This window comes from Sturnus vulgaris, chromosome 29 (assembly GCF_052056855.1).
Source record: "Sturnus vulgaris isolate bStuVul1 chromosome 29, bStuVul1.hap1, whole genome shotgun sequence".
Taxonomy (NCBI): Eukaryota; Metazoa; Chordata; class Aves; order Passeriformes; family Sturnidae; genus Sturnus; species Sturnus vulgaris.
In genome coordinates this window covers 6,449,716-6,467,651 of record NC_142271.1, presented here as the reverse complement: position 1 = coordinate 6,467,651, position 17,936 = coordinate 6,449,716, and the positions used below count along the sequence as shown (strand labels likewise).

Sequence of the window (17,936 nt, the reverse complement as noted above, 5' to 3'; positions counted from 1 at the left end):
ACTTCTATCTGCCAGGAGAGGAGCAGCAATTTGCAATATTTGTGTACTCTGATGGTGTGATAGCAGCGAGGTCAGTACTCAGCAGAGACACCAAGGGGCTATTTCCTCACTAAACTGTGCACTGCAGTAAATGAAAAATAAGCTTCAAGGGTGCCTATTATGCAGACAATAAAATGTTTTTATATCAATGTAGGTGTCAACCCCAACACTTCTGCAGAGTGGATCCCTCACATTATGAGCCAACTACGAAAATGCTCAGCCAAGCAGGGATGTTCCCATCTACATCCTGGTGTTTGCTACTGGAAATAAGAGATTCCCACTCTGCATTCGACAGCCTGGGTTCTCAGAGGGGACAGGAGCCCAGGTGGGGACCTAACAATCACAGTCTGGCCTTTGCTAGGGGTAGCAGCTGTGGGGACATGGCACTGCAGCAGTGGGAGCTGCCACACAAAGGTGGAGGGATAGGACAAGAGAAAAGCATCCAGTAGAAATTAATGCACTTTTCTGTAGAAATTAATGCACTTTTCTTTAGGATCACTATGAGATAATCAGCCTTTGCTGGCCACAACAGGCTTTCAGCTCTGGTCCCAAGCCACCACTGAACAAGCTGGTTGGGATTGGAATGGCCAGGGCGGAGTCCCCAGCCCCTTCACCTCAGATTCAGCAGCACGAGAAACACTCCCAGAGCCTCCCCTTGCTGCTGAGTGAAAAGATCTTCTGCAGAGATTAAAATTAATTTATTATTTCACAGTCTGGTATTTACATCACATCTGGAGAAGATATTACATACCCCATTACAAAAACGTCTCAGTAATGAGTCCTGTGGTGGGAGCCAGGGCAGGGGGCAGCAGGCAGCAAATGCCAGCGACCCCCTCCCTGCCATGGCCCCCACATCATCTCCAGCCCCTCCTGCACATCCCCTGCAGGGTCCCAGAGCAGTCCCAGAGCAGGGCTGGAGACGTTGGTCCCACAGCCCCAGGGTCCCAAGCACTCTGACATCGGGGGCACGGAGCATCCTGCCCCACCTTGAGCTGCTGCACCACAAGAAATTGTGTGTCCTGGAGAAGGTCACGAGCTCAGGGCCAGGAGGTGGTACATTTTTCTTTATTTTGTATTACTGCAACAAAATCTAGCTCAGTCTGAGGCTCTGTCTGGGCATCTGCATGCCCCAGACAGAGAGATCCCCTCACACAACTCTGAAATTTAACTGAAACACAAGCAGAAACTCAGTGCCTGGGACTTGCATGGTGGAAAACATCGAATTTGAAACCTTATTAATGCAATTACTGAGGAAGGAGAAACCAGCAGCATGTGCCATGGAGACATCTCACCATCCCTGGGGCCAACAGGGTGTCAGACACCCTCTGAGCACGCTGCCACATGTGCACAGCAGGAAGGCTGTGGGCAGGGAAAGCCCAGTGCTCCCAGGGCAGAGCAGCCCCCAGTGACTCAGGATCAGGCTGGAGCCAGCAGCCACATGGGGAAGGATTTCACATAACCATTGACTTCCTGATTCCTGATTGCAACTTGGATTCAGCATCTCAGGAGATAGGGAAAGGCGACTCACAGCAATGATTTCAGCTATTCAGATTAAAGCCCCTTTGGGGGGCCTGCTGCCTGTCTGTCTCTGTATTGTCAGCAGCTCTCTGGGAGTATTTTATGTAGGAGGATTGGAAAACGAGCCCCTTTCTTGGTGAATGTGTCCACAGAAAAGGAGGAAACCGTGGAGTGACGGGGTTCTGGCAGCTGCACTGGGGTCCCTGCCTGCAGCCTCCAGGGAAGCTGGGGCTCAGCAGATGCTCCTCTCCAGCAGCTGTCACAGTCCTGCTGACGGGTGCAGGATGGTAGCCCTGGAGCATCCCACCTCTGCAGGCACTGGGCCACATCCTGGAGCACCAGGACCCAGGCCCAGGCTGGCCAGCCAGGGCTGCTCTGCACAGAGGCTATCGAGTGACCTGCAGGGGAGAGGAGAAGTTATCCAGGGCATCCAGCTGATCTCCATCCATGAATTATCAGCAAATAGGTGCCAATAAGATTTGCTCTTCACTTTCATTTAATGGAGTGGCCATTCCAAAGGTCACCTTATGGATGGTTTGTGATTTCTGTGCCCTGGCTGCAGCTCCCATTGAGGTCTATCTGCATAGGGGACTGGGATGCAAATTCACCCTTTGGCACCATTCCAAAGTCACTAAAGTCACCCAAAATTACCAGAAGTCCTTTTGAAAACATGGGTCAGTGTTTCCAAACTGCCACCTCCCTAAGGAGGGCATGGCACCCAAAAGGAGGTTGGCCATGGAGGGGTCTGCTGGATGAGGCAGGAGAGCAGAAGCTCCTGAGTCTGAGTCTTACTCCCGTTCCACATGGGTCCCAGTGAAAATTCAAGACAGCAAAGCCAGAGCAGAGGCTTTGGGCTGAGTTAGTAGCTGGAGGAAATCAACCAAACAACACTAAAAGGGGAAAAAGACAACCAGCTCAATGTAATGCTGCAGTCACTGGTCAGTGATGGATGCTCAGGGCAGGAGGAACCTTTTTGGATGTCCACAAAAACACTTCAGCATGAAAATGCTTTCTGTGCACAAAAATAATAGCGGCAATGAAAAAAAATCCCAACATTGCTTAGTACAATAATTTTGTGGTGGGGGATGTGGGGCGAGGAAAATGAAAGCATAAGGAATAATTACACTCAACAGTATGAACAATGATTACAAAATTATGCAACTGATTAACCGTGGCATATATGTAATTACTAATGAGTTTGATAAAATTTTAATTACACCTTGTTCTTTGGGGCATTCAGCAAGCCATGAAAATAATTGTGTAGTGCTCTGTCACAAACGATTGCCTCAGAGGGGTAACGGGGACACATTCAGGAATGGGGTGGGAAGGGCAACCTACTGCCCCTGGGAAGCAACCTGGACACCCTGGGAGCGTTGGGATGTTACAGAGACACACCTGGGATGTCTGCTCAGGGGTTCAGCCACCCAAAAGAATTATCAATTGGAAAAGCTGTGGGATCCACTCAGGGTTGTGGCACACCTGGCAGCCCCTCCAGCACCAGTGACAAATGCACAGCCCAGACCCTCTGCTCTGCTTCAGTGAGTCCTTATCAAACAGTGTGTGCCCTGAAGGAGCTGGGGCTCTCTCCTTCCCCACAGAACTGTGGGTGCACTCCTGGGTTTGCTTCCCCCAGACTGGGGAAGGCACAGCTGGGCTCCCCCATCACCTGCCAGGGACGTACCTTGGTCGTCTTCACTTTGTTGCCACTGCTGCAGCTCCATCCCGAGAGGTCAGGCAGCACTTTGCATTCCTCCCCTTCGAGACACGGCTCCATCTGGCACCACCACTTCTGCAGCACGATGGAGGCTGGGGAGAGGAGGGGATCAGCAGCCAGGCTGTGCCATCAGAACACACAGCCCCTCTCTCCAGCACAGCTCACATCAAGGAGCCCTGGCCAAGGAGCTGCTCGTCACCTGCCTGCTCTCACCTGACTCCCCTGCTCTACCTGCCTCCAGAACACCCTGTTTTCTCTCACTACCCCAGGAAAAAAGAGCCCAATGTCCTCGCTCCCAGCAAGAGCAGTGCTGTTCAATAACCTGTGTCAGGCTCCACTTACAGAGCAAAGGGATTGCCTCCTACCACTCTGCTTGTTTAGGGTCTTGTGATTCATGCCTCCAGTTTGGGCAACCAGAGGGGGCTCTCTTATATTTGGGAACGATATGACCTGAGCAGCTGGGGACAACATGAGCCTTTCCTGACAATTCATTCTGGCATTACTTAGTCTGCACAGAACTGCAGCCCCAGGGCATTGGCTGCCAAGCAAATCAATACCATGCTGGCAGGGGCTGGCAGTGCTCCCGATGGCTCTCTGGTCATGGCACGTGATGGCATTCAATAAAACATACACAGTTTGAGTTTTGCTTGGTGCCCCTCACAGGAAAGGTGCTGCATGGCTGCAAACACATCCCTGCTTCCAGCTGTGGCAGCAGGGTGAGGAGACGTGCAGGGATCCATGCTGCAGACCTGACCCCAGCACAGTGATGCTGGAACCCCAGTGACTCCCCCACAGCACATAGCCCAGGGCTGCTCAGAGTGGAGTATCACAGCCACACCAACTGTGTGAGTATCCACAGCATCCCCCAAATGTGCCCCCTTCCCCACTGCCATGCTGCAGGATCCCTGGGCAGGTCTCCTGTGTTAATGCCAGGGGCATGGACACCCCACACCAGTTGTACTGGATGCAAAGATGAGGCCAGGGACTGAAAAGGACGGGGTTGCACCATGAGGCACTCACCGTCCACGCAGGAGGGAGCTGCCCGTGTTGTCCCTGCCACCTGTCCCGGGAAACAGGAGCATTTCACCGTCTGCGAGCGCTCCTCGATCTTGTTCTTGTTGCAGCACCGGTGAGCCGCGATGACTTCACACGTGCCGGGCTCCACTTGCACTGCAGGAGGAGAAACAGCCCCTGTCAGACCCCAGAGACCTGAGGCCATGTGCTGCCCAGTGCCTTGAGAACACACCCTAGAACACCTCCTGCCCACTGCCCTGGGCACGCTTGAGCTGTGCCAAGGCACCAGCAGAGCCCGGGGTGTCCCAGCCTCGGGAATCATCTCCAGGGCTGCTGGTGACATACAGGTGTCTGGGCTCAGCATCTTCCCAGCCCACCTGTAAGGAAAACTCCTGGCTCCTGCTCCTAATAACCCTCACACCCATCCCACCCTCCAAAATTCATCCCCTCTTGCTCACAGCCAAGAGCTTTATTGAAACTAATGAGCACATTAACTAATTGCAGCTGATAACGAGGTGCACTTTGCTACAAAAGGGGATGGTGCATTGTGCTGCTTTTGGCTTCAATTAGAGCACCATCACCTCCAACCCCAGCTACAGCCAATGAATGCCTCCACCTCACCACCACCCACTCTCTGCCTGGAGAAGGAAGGATCAGGATGGGTTTCCACCCTGCAGTGGCAGAGAAATGTCATGGTGTTCATCAGCAATCCAAGCTGCTCTGCTGCTCCCCCTCCCAGCACCATTAAAATATTAAGGAAAATAGAAAACTACTGTGTTGGCTGATCACCTCTGGGATCAGAGTTTAGAGCTGGTTAGCATCTCAAATCAGTGTTTCGGCTGGGTAATGGCCCACACAAGCACAATACAAATCAGCCAAAAAGGGCTGAGAGACTTCATTCCCATGACCCCAGAGATCCCTGCAGGTCCTGCTTAATGAGCACTGGAGGAGCAGTGCAGAGCCACACACGGCCATGCCCTGGGTCCCGTGGGTCACCAGGAACAGCAAACAGGAAAGAGCTATTCCCTAGCACACAGGAACCAACAGGGCAGAGGACAGGGAAGCTGCATTCCTGCAGTGTGGCATCCCAAAACAATATGCAGGAAAGCAGGTGTCAGGGCATCCATCCCTTGGCTCGGGACACCTCCCACACTCCGGAGTGCAGGCACGGCCCCCCAGGAGCTGCAGGCAGAGGGAAGGTTTGGAAGGAGGTGCAAGCAGGCCATGCAGGGCCGCGTGGAGTGATGTGTGCTGCTGCAGGGAGCTGTGAACACGAGCCCACGCTCTGCCCTCTCCCAGCACATCAGGCTCCAGCAGCTGCTCCGACCCACCCTGCGTTTATCCCATCCTGGCCCCTCCCAGCTCTGCCTCAGCCCCGTCACCGCTGGAGCGTCCTGCTGGGGATGCCATCCACCCCCAGTGCCACAAGGTCAGGGGGACCAGGGGACCTTGGCAGGTCCCCACCTGCTCAACAGTGCCACAAACACTGCCCGGCTTTGGCAACGCAGCCGCCTCGCCTCTCCGAGGAAAGCAGAGGGAAATGGGCTCTCTCCCCCACTGCTGGGGGAAATCCTTTTGTCTTGCAGACATTTTTTCACATCGCTGCTCAGAAATGCTTGTCTAAGTGTACACGGCCGGCTTGTGGCAGCGGGGCACGGCTGTACCAGCTTCCAGCCAAAGCACTCTGTGCCTGCCCTCCTGCTCCCCCGGGTCTGACAGGAGACAGAGCAGGATGTGAGGAGCTGCTCCAGGACACAGCCCTGTGCCCTGCACCCCCACACACGGGCACGATGGGCTGTGCAATCACCATGTCTTTAATTTACTTTATTTATTGCTATTTCATGGTCAGTTTCTTTTAATGAACCCTTACTTTCATTTCTGTCCATAATAATTACACAATTATTATATGGAATATTTTGTAATAGCATCTCTGGCCACAGATTTTATCTTCCATTTGAAATGCCATAGTAATTCAGCTTTAATAATGAATTCCATTCTTTTTGTATAAAGAAATGGTAGACTTCAGTAAAAGTGAAAAGAAAAGCAACTCTTTGCAGAACAAACATGACTCTTTTGCCCTTTCTTTATGCTTCATGAGATTTTTTTAAAGAATTTGAGGAAGAAGTAGATATCCTTGGCTTTGGCTGCCTGTGAGCCCACATTCCTGCCACACTGTGGTCCAGGACCACAAGGAGTCACTCTTCCATCCCGTGCAGCTCACCAGGGAATTTTACACCCTCAAGCCTCAGTGTTAACAAGTAGTTATGGTTTTGACTCATTTTCAGAAAAGCTTCATTAGCAGAGCTCTTCCCGGGAGGGCTGCCCAGGCAACCCCTCGGCTCCCTTGCATTCCTGCTCTCCGGCTGCTCATTTTCAGCTAATTTTAAAAGGTTCAGCCGAGGGAGAGCCAGGCAGAACTGAGAAATCGCTCATTACAACCATGCTATAGCAGTTTGCTAACGTGTCAAAGCCCTTTTAATTTGCTCCGAAAGGTGCAGCTCAGAGATAAAGAGAAATTTGACTCCCTCTGCCTTACTGCAGCTGGCTGAGCGTGGGACACTGCGCTGCTGGACCTGCAGCCTCAGAGTCCCTGCCCAGGAAGAGCTGTGGGACAGGTACCCCAGTGCCCCGGCACAGCCACACAGCCCCTGGCACAGCCACACAGCCCTGGCACAGCCACACAGCCCCTGGAACAACCACACAGCCCCCGACACAGCCACACAGCCCCCGACACAGCCACACAGCCCTGGAACAACCACACAGCCCCTGGAACAACCACACAGCCCCTGGAACAACCACACAGCCCTGGCACAGCCACACAGCCCCTGAACAACCACACAGCCCTGGCACAGCCACACAGCCCCTGGAACAGCCACACAGCCCCTGGAACAGCCACACAGCCCCTGAACAACCACACAGCCCCCGACACAGCCACACAGCCCCTGGCACAGCCACACAGCCCCTGGCACAGCCACACAGCCCTGGCACAGCCACACAGCCCCTGGAACAACCACACAGCCCCTGGAACAACCACACAGCCCCCGACACAGCCACACAGCCCCTGAACAACCACACAGCCCTGGCACAGCCACACAGCCCTGACACAGCCACACAGCCCCCGACACAGCCACACAGCCCCTGGCACAGCCACACAGCCCCCGACACAGCCACACAGCCCCTGAACAACCACACAGCCCCTGGCACAGCCACACAGCCCCTGGAACAACCACACAGCCCCCGACACAGCCACACAGCCCCTGAACAACCACACAGCCCCTGGCACAGCCACACAGCCCTGACACAGCCACACAGCCCCTGGCACAGCCACACAGCCCCTGGCACAGCCACACAGCCCCCGACACAGCCACACAGCCCCCGACACAGCCACACAGCCCCCGACACAGCCACACAGCCACACAGCCAGGGCTCTATTGATGACAGAGCTGAAGGAGCAGCATGCAGCCCCAGGACCCATCCTGCTCTCAGGCCACAAAATATTTCCATTTGCCTAAAGATCTTAGACCTGTAGAATCAGAGACTGGTTTGGATTGGAAAGGACCTTAAAAATCACTTTATTCCATGCCCTGCCATGGGCAGGCACCTTCCACTAGACCAGGTTACCCCAAGCCCCATTCAGCCCAGCCTTGGACACATCCAGGGATGTGCTCAAGGGCAACCTGTGCCAGGGCCTCTCCACTCTCACAGGGAAGAATTTCTTCTGAACATCTAATCAAAACCTGTCTCCTCCCACGTTAAAACCATTCCCCATTGCATTGTCTTGTGACCATCTGGCACCCTGCCCTAGGACACGATGCCACTGGAGATTTGCCCCCTCCAGGTGCCAGCCCCAGCCCTGCAGCAGGACACAGTGCATCCCCTTCCCAGGCCATGGCACTGGGCAGAGGTGGCATGCCCATAGGGACGGCAAGGGCCACCCCAGCTGCCATAAAGTACCTCAGGTCAGGCACACCAGGGTCGCTTGTCTTCCTGCAGGTGATGTGAACCATGCCAGACCCCAGCGCTCCGTGAGCACGGGAGTTTGGGGGATGTAACTCAGAGCAAAGAAATCCCTGTGCCTCAGACATGGTGATTCCCAGGAGGTCACTGCTGTTTCCTCGCTGCAGAGGAGATGAGCATGCCCATGAGGATCCAGCAGGAGAGCTTTCATGTCCCACTCCTGGGAAATGCGAGCAGAGAGGCTGAGCCCTCGTGCAGTGCGAGCAACGAGCTCCAGAGCTCCCTGCAGCTGCTCCTCCTTTCGCTGAGCAGCAGGCAACTTGGAACAAAATGCATATCAGATGGATGGTGTGTTTAACACCGACAGCAGGAAACCTCCCGGGAGCCTGGGATAAGTTCCAGAGCTTCTGGCATGCTTCTCCCTCCCATTTAACTGGTATTTCCCCACTGGAACCCTTTTTAAAAAGACACAGCTTATCTCGTGGAGCCATAAAAGAATTTTAAGAGCAAAAGGCTTTTGAATCCTGCATGCAAAAATAAAATAAGAATGCTGTCCTACTCTGGTTGACCTTTAAATGAGCAGCAGAACATGGGTTTTTTATGGCATAACCTGAAATGACACATTTTGAGTGTCTCAGGGAGCGTGGGCACAACTCCACATGTTCAGTGTAAAATACTGCTTGCTGGTGGAGAGCTACAAAATGAAGAGAAGCTGGATGCATGTAAGTGCCAGGCAATGCCCAGAGAACCTCGTTTTCCAAAATAAAAAATCCCAGCTGATTTAACTCTCTTTTACTTCTGCTTCAGGTTGAGTGATGAACAAAGATAAAGGCAAAGACAGCCCTTTGATAATCAGTATTAGAAGATGCTGGGGCCACCTTGGTGGGAGTTGGATCCAGATATTCCAGCCTTGTTCATCATGAAGACCTCACCATGTTATACAGGGGATTAAACTGCTGGTGAATCATTTGTCAGCAAGGAGTCTCCTATTCTGTTCCCAAATGACTGTGCTTGATTCATGTGGCTCTTTAAATCCAACCACATTCTGCAGGAAGCAGCACTTTCCTTGGACAGAGCAGCATCTCCACGTGCTGGATGGGCACAAGGGATCTCAGGCACACACTATGATTTGTGTGCAGTGCCAGGAGTTGGACTTAATGATCCTTGTGGGTCTCCTCCAACTCGAGATACTCTGTAATTCTATTATCAGATCTGGTTGCCACAGTCAGATGTGTCCCTGGACAGCAAACAGAGGGTTTGCATGTGGACTCTCTCTTCAAGAAATTTGTAAGTTTGAGGTCACAATTAAAGATCTTTCTCTGCTGTTGATAATTTTTAGGTGGTTTTACCTGTGAATAAACACAATTCTTTAACGGGAGGAAAGCTCTGGATGAATCTGTCCCTCAGCATCTCTGATTCTGGGGGTCTCAGGAGTCAGTGACACAGTTATCCCTGTTCAACTCCACGCAGAAACATAACTGCAGCTTCCTCAGACATAAATGTCACTGCCACTGAGAATGCAGCATTATGAAAGCAGCATTAGGAAAGCAGTATGATTATGCAGCATTTTGTTTCAAGCCTAACCTTCACTGAAAACTGTCCCAAATGCAGCAACAACAGAGCAGACAACAGGAGAGTAAAGGCCATGGCTCAGCAAGCCTAGAGCTCATCTTGCTGCACTCCCTGCCATTACCAGGGCCACCTTCCACTAGAGCAGGCTGCTCAGAGCTTTGTCCAACCCGGCCTTGGGCACTTCCAAGGCTGGGGTATCCAGGGCTAGGACAAGGGAAAGGCAGGTAGCTGCTGACTGACTGGGTGAGGGAGTCACTCCAGAAGATGCGTTTTGGTTTTAAGCAATGCTGGTGGGGATTACAGGATTAGAACTGCTTTAACTGTCAGGCAAAATTGACAGAAATAGGACAGGGTCAGGTGTGGGGTCAATCCAGAGCATGAATTGTTTCAAATTAACCCATAAATTCCCTTTCCAAGCAGAGGCACGTGGAGCAGACAGCAGGTGCCCCAGGAGCTGAGCGTTTGCCTGTGCTGTCAGGTGCACAGCTCTGCCAGTAACACCAGTACCACCAGCAACACCAGCATCCAGCTCCCCATATTTCCTCCTACCATGCTCCAAGGAGCCCCCAGCCCTGGGTCCCCCCACTGGCCCATCAGGCTCCTGTGTGAGGGAGGATGGGCACAAAGACCTGAGCACAACTTCTCAGATGCTTCTCTACTCCAGACACAAACTTCAATCATGGCTCACATAACCCCTCCAAAAAAATCACACTCATGCCACAAATTCCAATGCTCAGAGAGGAAATCTCAAATTCACAGCTGGTAATAACAAATGAACATCTCAGACCCACAGTGATGTTTTCCAGCAAGACTTTCAGTTCTACATCACTTTACATTTGTTCCATCTTTCTAGATGATCTTTGCAACCAGGAGATAACAATTTTTATTTCTAATATAAACCTGGAGAGTGTCCACCACATAACAAGTGGGGTTTGTGATACTCATAGTAACTCAGGTGGAAAGATTTACATCCACTACTCGCAGACCAAGAATTACTGCAACAATAGATTCACAGATGTATCAGATGGATATGGATCATTATATGTGTCTCAGATTTTGTACAGACATGAAGAAATTCCTTCTTTAACTCCTCAGACCATCCCAAGTCACCAAGCCACGGGTTTGAAATGCCCCATGATGAGTATTCACAACTCTTCAAGGAGCAGCTTTACAGCCCTATGGCTGCACGTTCCTGCCCGTCTGGAAGCAGCAGCCCCGGGAGTTTCCTGCACACGTGGACACTGCAAATGCCCATCCAACAGCTGGCACAGTGGCACAGCGTTGGTGCCTCTTGGTGTCGGTTTGCTGGATGCTGCCCCACACATTTGGCACACTCATCCTTGCTGCCCAGACGCCAGAAACAGGGATGGACACTGAGCTCCCTGGGGCTGTCAGTATTTGGTCCCAGAGAGACGCCCACCACAGCCTGGAACTCCTCCTCCTCCCACCAAGAAATGTGACACAGAACTGCCCCAAGCATCTCATCCTCACGTAACCCCCGCCCCAGGCATCCCCCAAAGTGAAGACCCCAAAGGACTGCCATTATCATGGGGACCCAGATGATTGCACAAGCATGTGACACATGCAGGATCTTGCTCCCCTACCTGAATGGCTTCTGTGATGATGTGTGGAGGCCAGCGTCAGTCGTCCCCACAGCGTGGTAAGGCAGAGACTGAGCACCAAAACCCATTTGCTCAGGCTCTGTATATCTCTCTCACTCATTCTACCAAAAAGAAGAAGAGATATGTGGAGGAAGAGGGACTGAGGAGGGCTGGGAGGTGCAGATCCACTCACCAATGCTCCTGCACGCAGTGGTATGACTCCTGAACGTTGTGAGGACTGGGGTGTCCTGGCTGTGGGACATGGCCCTGGGAGATGAAGTGATTCACCCACCACCCTCAGATGACCTCAGACTTCAGCAGAAGCAGGCCATCTCAGCAGGACAGAAAGAGATCCCACCAGCAGTAGTAGAGGTGAGTGATGGTTACCTTTTACTGGGGATTCACGCTCACATCTGTGCATCTGCCAACCTCAGGTGGGTCAGGTCTTTGCGAGGAGCAGACATCAGCACATCTGAAAGGAGAAAAATGACATGGGCAGTGATACCTGCCACCAGTGTGAGCCACTGTGTCCCTGGGAGTGGCTGGGGACACCTGGGAATCCCACCAGCCCAATTCAGGACACAGTCTCAGGTGCATGAGCATGTGCCCATCCCACCACTGAAACTTCTCCTGGAGCTCAGCCCATAACCCTGCTCACCCTTTTGAACAGCAGGACCTGCAGAGCTGCTCCTGATCTTCACTGCTGAGAGCACAAAATCAGGTCCTTTATAGTAGGTTATTAAAGCAGATGACAACACTAAATGCACACCCAGTGTGTGTGGGAAGAGCCAGGGTAGATCAGCAGCGAGTCATTTCAGGTTCTGCCTTCTCTGTGCTGTTATTGACCTTGTGTCACTGAGGTCCCTTGCAGGGTTTGGCATTTGCAAACCACTTGCTGACAAACAGAAGGATGGGCTGATCCGGCTGGATGTCCTGGAGCCAGCACCCCAAGGAAACCAAGGAACGGGGCAGCTGATTGCCAGTGGGATACACAGAGCCCATGGCAGTGCCAGGACCTGCCAGGACCTGCCAGGACCTGCCAGGACCTGCAGTCCGCTCTCCCAGTGTGTCACCTTCTTCTGGGGCTGTTTCTCCTTCTAGCACAGAAGCCAAGTTCGTGCAACTCAAAAGTGCATCGGCTACCCCTGGACACACCAAAAACCTCTCTGGACACCACACTGGCATCACTCCCACTCCAGGCAGCACGTGCTGGGAAGAAGCCCAAGTTTTACATCATTTAGAGCCCCTAAGGAGAAATGTAAATCCTAAAAGATTTTGTGTTTAAGTGCTGAGTTCCTTCAATATGTTCTTTTCACTATTTAGAGCCACAGCCCTTCAGGTGGGAGCAGCTCCGGCGCTCAACAGGCAGCAGCACCAACAGCAACGTCCCCACTTGGCACCTGCCAAGGGACATGGTGACCTCCCAGCCTCCACTATCACCTCTGGGGTCTAACCAGGTCCAGCAAACAACCATTTCCCCTATAAAATTTTAGTGCTGGACCATAACTTACTAACACGAGGCCACAAAGCCGAGTGGCAATGATGCTGAGGCTGGGGAGTGCTGCCAGGACCAGCAGCAGGTGCCAGGGGCACCCCTGCCCTGTGCCAACCTTGCACTCAGAATCCCCTCCACAGGCAGTGCAGAGTTCCAGCAGTGCACTGGACAAACCCACACCTCTCAGAGAATAAACCTTCACTTTTTAACTGTGTTTGAAAATTCTATCTGCTCTGAACCACAAGACAGTGAAACCACAGACTCCTCTAATGAAGATTCAGGACACAATATGCTAACATTTTTAATCAAAACAAAGTGATATGAAGTGGTAGAAAGGACATTTCTTGTTTTGAAGCATTTAAAAAAGAATTTTCCTGTTTTAAACTGACATTTCAAAATGAAAAGTGTTTCATTCCAAAGTGGTGATTTAAAGTGATATTTTGCACTTTGATTCTCCCATCTGGAAAACAAAAATCAGAAAATGCCATCAAAAGTGTTGACATTTGCCCAGGAAAAAAACAAAGGTATATTGACAAACCCGCATATTTTATGCTAAAAATAATTTAGAGTAAGGAAATACTTCTAATTAATGCTGTGGGATGGTCAGCTTGGCCAGGAACAGACTGAAGAGTGGCTGGCAGCATCCCACTTGCTGTCCTGACTCCATCCTTGCCCACTGGGTGATGAGGAGCTGCTCCTGCTCCAGCCCCTCCATTGCCAGAAAGAATCCAGTATGGCTCAATGTGCAGGAAAACCCCTGCTCCTCGAGGTGTGAGACTCTCCTCTGCAAATCCATATTTAGGTGATCTCTGGTGCTGCAGCAGAATATGCTCTGCATGAGGCTTCTCAGGGGAGCATCATACAAGAGCCAGTACTGTTGGACTCCCGTTGGAGACGTGACAGCCCACTGTGTAAATACTGATGTCAGCTTAAAACATGCACTATTTGCTCAATGACAAAGCAAACAGCTCTCTCAGAGCTGCTCAGTCCTTCACCCGAATCCAGAGTCAGGGCTGCATCCAGCTGGGAGTGGGGCACGTGTCCTGCTCCTGGGCCACCCCTGCCCCTCCAGGCAGGAGCTGTGTCCCAGCTGGACAAGCTGTGCCCATGATGGGCACATCAGGCAGCCCAGATGTGAGGACAGCAGACACAATGCTAGTGCAATTTTTGCAACAGTGAGTCCCCAATGCCAAGGAACCTCCCATGTGCCTTCCAGCAGAGCAGCCAGGTCCCCATCAGGAGAGCCTGGTTTCCTGGCTGTTGCTCCATGCCAGGGCACAGCCCAGCTCCAGGCACCAGCCCGAGCCCCAGAGCACACACCAGAGTCCCTCTGGAGGAGCCCATCTCCATGTGAGTTTCCAGGAGACATCCCTAAACCTCTCAGGTGGACCAAAAACCAAGCACTGCACTGGCTGCTCCATCCACAGAGGACAGCAACACGCTCCCAGTCCAAAATATATTTAGCTGAGAAAGGCTTGAGCTGTTTGCTATAGCCAAGGAAGCATAAATAAATTACCATGTTATCAATAATGCAATCCACACTGTCCATGCCACCATCCAAAAGGAAACCACTGAGCTGAGCAGGAACCATGCTGGTGGCCAGAAGAGCACGTGTGGTTCAGGGGAGCACGAGGACAAGGTGCCTCCCGGTGCTCCATGCTGGCAGAGGCACTCAGAGCTCCCACTCATTCCCAAACTCCCATTAGAAAAAACAGCTCCGCAGAAATTGCTGTTTTGACAGTTACCAACCTCCAGTGTCGTGAGATTACAACTACAAATGTTTGGTCTGAATTGAGATTTTTCAGCCTGGAACGTCAGTGAAATGAAGAGTGGTATTCTGGCATGTCAAAACACTTAATTTTGATTGAAAATCTCGGTATTCTCCATTCTGTTATGTGCTGTTTGGAATTTTGTGGATTTATTCACTAACATTTTTAGCTGCTTTTGGCTTTTGGGTCCTGAAGGAACTGTCAGGTTCCCCAATCTCTCAGACTATCAACTTCAGTTGCAACCAGTGTCCTTTTGCATACTTCATTTTAGCTCTTAATCAAGACATAGCCACGGTGGTCCAGGCCCAGATGTGCTCATGAGGGCGGCATGAAGGATGTGCCCTCTGACCAGAGAGGTGGACTGGGAGCACAGAGAAACACAAAGGACTCCTTCCCCCAAGCGTGCTCTTTCTTCTTCTTCTCTACACTGGTTTATTTCCAGCTTCTTGCTCATTCCTCCAGCATCTGCAGCATTTCCTTCCCAACCAAGATGAGCAGGAGAGTCTTTAATTCCACCAAGCATGGGCCTGTTCCTGCTCACTCACAGGTGGAACCCACCACCACACTGCCATTGGCATTTTGAAGGTCAGCTCTGCCAGCAGTCCAAACCTCAGCCTCATCCAGTGCCAGGATTGTTTCCTCAAGGGATACAACATCTCACCTGTGCAGGCTCTTTGCTGGGGTGTGAGTGTCCCAGCACAGGTGAGCTCTTCCAGGTAAAGGGCACCCAAACACTGAACAGCCCCCCAGGGCTCTCAGAAGCGATGGCTGATGAGCAGCAGGAGCCTCCTGCTTCCCTGCCTTGGCACCCACGGCACTGACAAACTCGTGACTCCAGAATGGGACTGATACAGCTCACAGTCTCCTCTGGGCCACCGAGCCTCTACTGGCGGTGATGGGGACATCTGACCCCTGCTCATCCTGGGCCCCCCGAGCCACCCCAGCGAGGCACTGGCTCTCAGCGCCACTGCCCTACTCCAGCCTGGTGCTGGCCAGAGGCAAACCCATCCTGGCTGGAGGAGCTACAGCAGAGAGGGAGGAAGCAGAGGGAGATTAAAGCTCCCATCCCATCCTGTCCTGCTCAAAGCTTTGGCTGCAGGGACAGCTTGTGCTGAAGGCAGCCGCAGCTGGGGTCCATGGCCCCTTCCAGAGCAAAGGAGCATCCTTGGCTGCAAAAACTGGAATCTCTCCAGCACAGCTTCACCTCCCAGATAGGAGAGTAGCTTCGCAGTGCTGGCAAAACAGCATCCGTGACGAGCCCACTCCCGGAGCCAGTGGCCGGACAGGGCCCCAGCGGGTCCGCATCCCCGCACAGCCCCGGGGCGGGCAGGGACCGCGGGCGCCGCTGCTGTCGGACTCGCCGGTAACGGGCGCAGGGCAGAGCTGGCCCCGAGAAACTCACCGCAGGGCCCTCCCGAGCCCCGCAGCGGCACCGGGGAGCCCCGGAGGGCGACAGGGGACCGGGACGCGCGGGGACCGGGCAGCGACGTGCGGCGGCCGGGCGGAGCCGGGAGCGCCGGTCCCCACGGCGGAGCCCCGGACCGGCACCCGGAGCCGCCGGTGCTCGCTCGCACTCCGATCCCGGCCGCTCCCCGACCCCGGCTGCCCGGCCCTCGTCGGGACTCAGCGTCCCCTCGGAGCGGCGCCGGGCCGGCGCTCGGTACCGCCACGGGAGTCGCCCCGGGGGTTCCTTCTCGTTTCCCCCCGGCAAAGTTTCCGCACGTACCTGCCAGAGGCCTCGGTGCGGCCGGGGGCCGACGCTGCCCATGGCCGGGGGCCGCTCCGCTCCGCCGGTCAGCGCCGCCTCCGCGGGCCGCAGCCGCCGGGGGCCGCGGGCATCGCCGGGCGGCAGCGCGGGGCTGGGCGGGGGCGGCAGCGCGGAGCCGAGCGGAGCCCGGCGGAGCCGGTGCCGGCACGAAGGGGCGCAGCGCCGCCTGCTGCTGCTGCCACGGCCCGGGGACCGGCCCCGCGATCCCCGGCTGGCACCGGCACCGGCTGCTGCCACGGCCCGGGGACCGGCACCGACACCGGCACCGGCTGCTGCCACCGCCCGGGGACCAGCCCCGCGATCCCGGGCTGGCACCGGCACCGACACTGGCACCGACACCGACACCGACACCGGCTGCGCACCGAGCCGCCGCCGCCGCCGCCGCCCGCGAGGGCGCTGCCCCGCCCCGGTCAGCCCCGGTGCCCGTCAAGGCGGTCGGGGAGGAGGAATGGGCAGAGAGAATTTACCGGAAAATTACTTACACATGTAAACCCTTTCTCTCCTGCCTTCCCCCACCCCTCCAAAAAAAAAAAAAAAAAAAAAAATAGGGAGTGGGGTGATGGCCCCGCGAGCTCGGAGGGATATGGAATGGTGATGGGATGGACGGACGGACGGACAGACAGACAGACAGACTGATTGCTGGCCCTGGCATTCTCCTCCTCCGAGGATGAACCTGGTAAGAGCTAATTTACCCAAAAATTAATTTCCCCCACCAAAGAAGGTGTGATGGTTCCTCAAGCACGGAGGGGTGCTGAATGGTGTGGGGATGGACAGACAGACAGATGGACCCACTCTTGCAGCCCTCTTCTCCAAACGTGAGCCTGTCTTTGGTGTCAAACCACCAAAACTCAGCTTTCCTGAAACTGAAATAGCGTCACCAGCCTGGATCGGGCCCTGCAGGAGACTTTCCCTGCCACAAGGAATTCCAACACCTGGGACCACAACACCAACCTGGACCAGTTCTTCCCCCAAGGCAGCTCCAGGCTTGCGCAGAAAACCTCTCCTGGTGCCCCCAGGACACAGCTTGCATGGCTCCTCTTGTAACAGGCAGCAACCAGCTTTAAAACACCAACAGACAGCAAGAGCCAAGGTTGAATTTTCACATTGTTGCCACGAATTAGACCTGCAACCTCAGCAGAGCTGAGAGGCTGAAGTTACATGCACCCATTTGCATTGCTCTGCTGAAATTCTCTGGCACATGGACGAAAGCCTTTGGTTTCTGAAGGCAGCTCACTGCTTTCTCCTGGACCTTCCAGCCCACTGCTCAGCTGGAAGTGTGCAATCATTTCCAAGACCAAGCTGAGTTACAGGTGAACAGCAGCTGTCCAGACAAATCACATGGGGATTTTTTGCAGTTCCCAGATTTCCCAGCCATTTGCTTCCCATGGGATCCCCAAAGCCTTTCCATCCTCTCTCCCTTCCCCAGAAAGCAGCCCTTGGGAAGGGCACTGCTGCGAGCCCCAGCCAAGGGCCCCAGCCAAGGTGCCCT

General features: G+C 53.8%; 1 protein-coding gene across 5 annotated transcripts; it reads right to left on the bottom strand.

The window, feature by feature from the left end:
• Window positions 1-715: 715 nt before the first annotated feature.
• On the bottom strand, window positions 716-16,479 carry TAFA3 (TAFA chemokine like family member 3). 5 transcript variants are annotated; one of them, XM_088180224.1, is made up of 7 exons: window positions 16,406-16,479; window positions 11,803-11,887; window positions 11,609-11,682; window positions 11,419-11,515; window positions 4,292-4,441; window positions 3,239-3,363; window positions 716-1,955 (listed from the first exon to the last, which is right to left on the bottom strand). In XM_088180224.1, exons 2-7 carry the CDS (start codon window positions 11,834-11,836, stop codon window positions 1,944-1,946), a joined length of 492 nt encoding a protein of 163 aa, XP_088036350.1. In that variant the 5' UTR covers window positions 11,837-11,887; window positions 16,406-16,479; the 3' UTR covers window positions 716-1,943. The 5 variants fall into 5 exon arrangements, with proteins under 5 accessions (XP_088036350.1, XP_088036349.1, XP_014748744.1 ...); XM_088180223.1 differs by having other exon boundaries at window positions 11,419-11,682; window positions 16,406-16,470; XM_014893258.2 differs by lacking the exon at window positions 11,609-11,682 and having other exon boundaries at window positions 11,419-11,537; window positions 16,406-16,461.
• Between the last annotated feature and the right edge of the window lie 1,457 nt (window positions 16,480-17,936).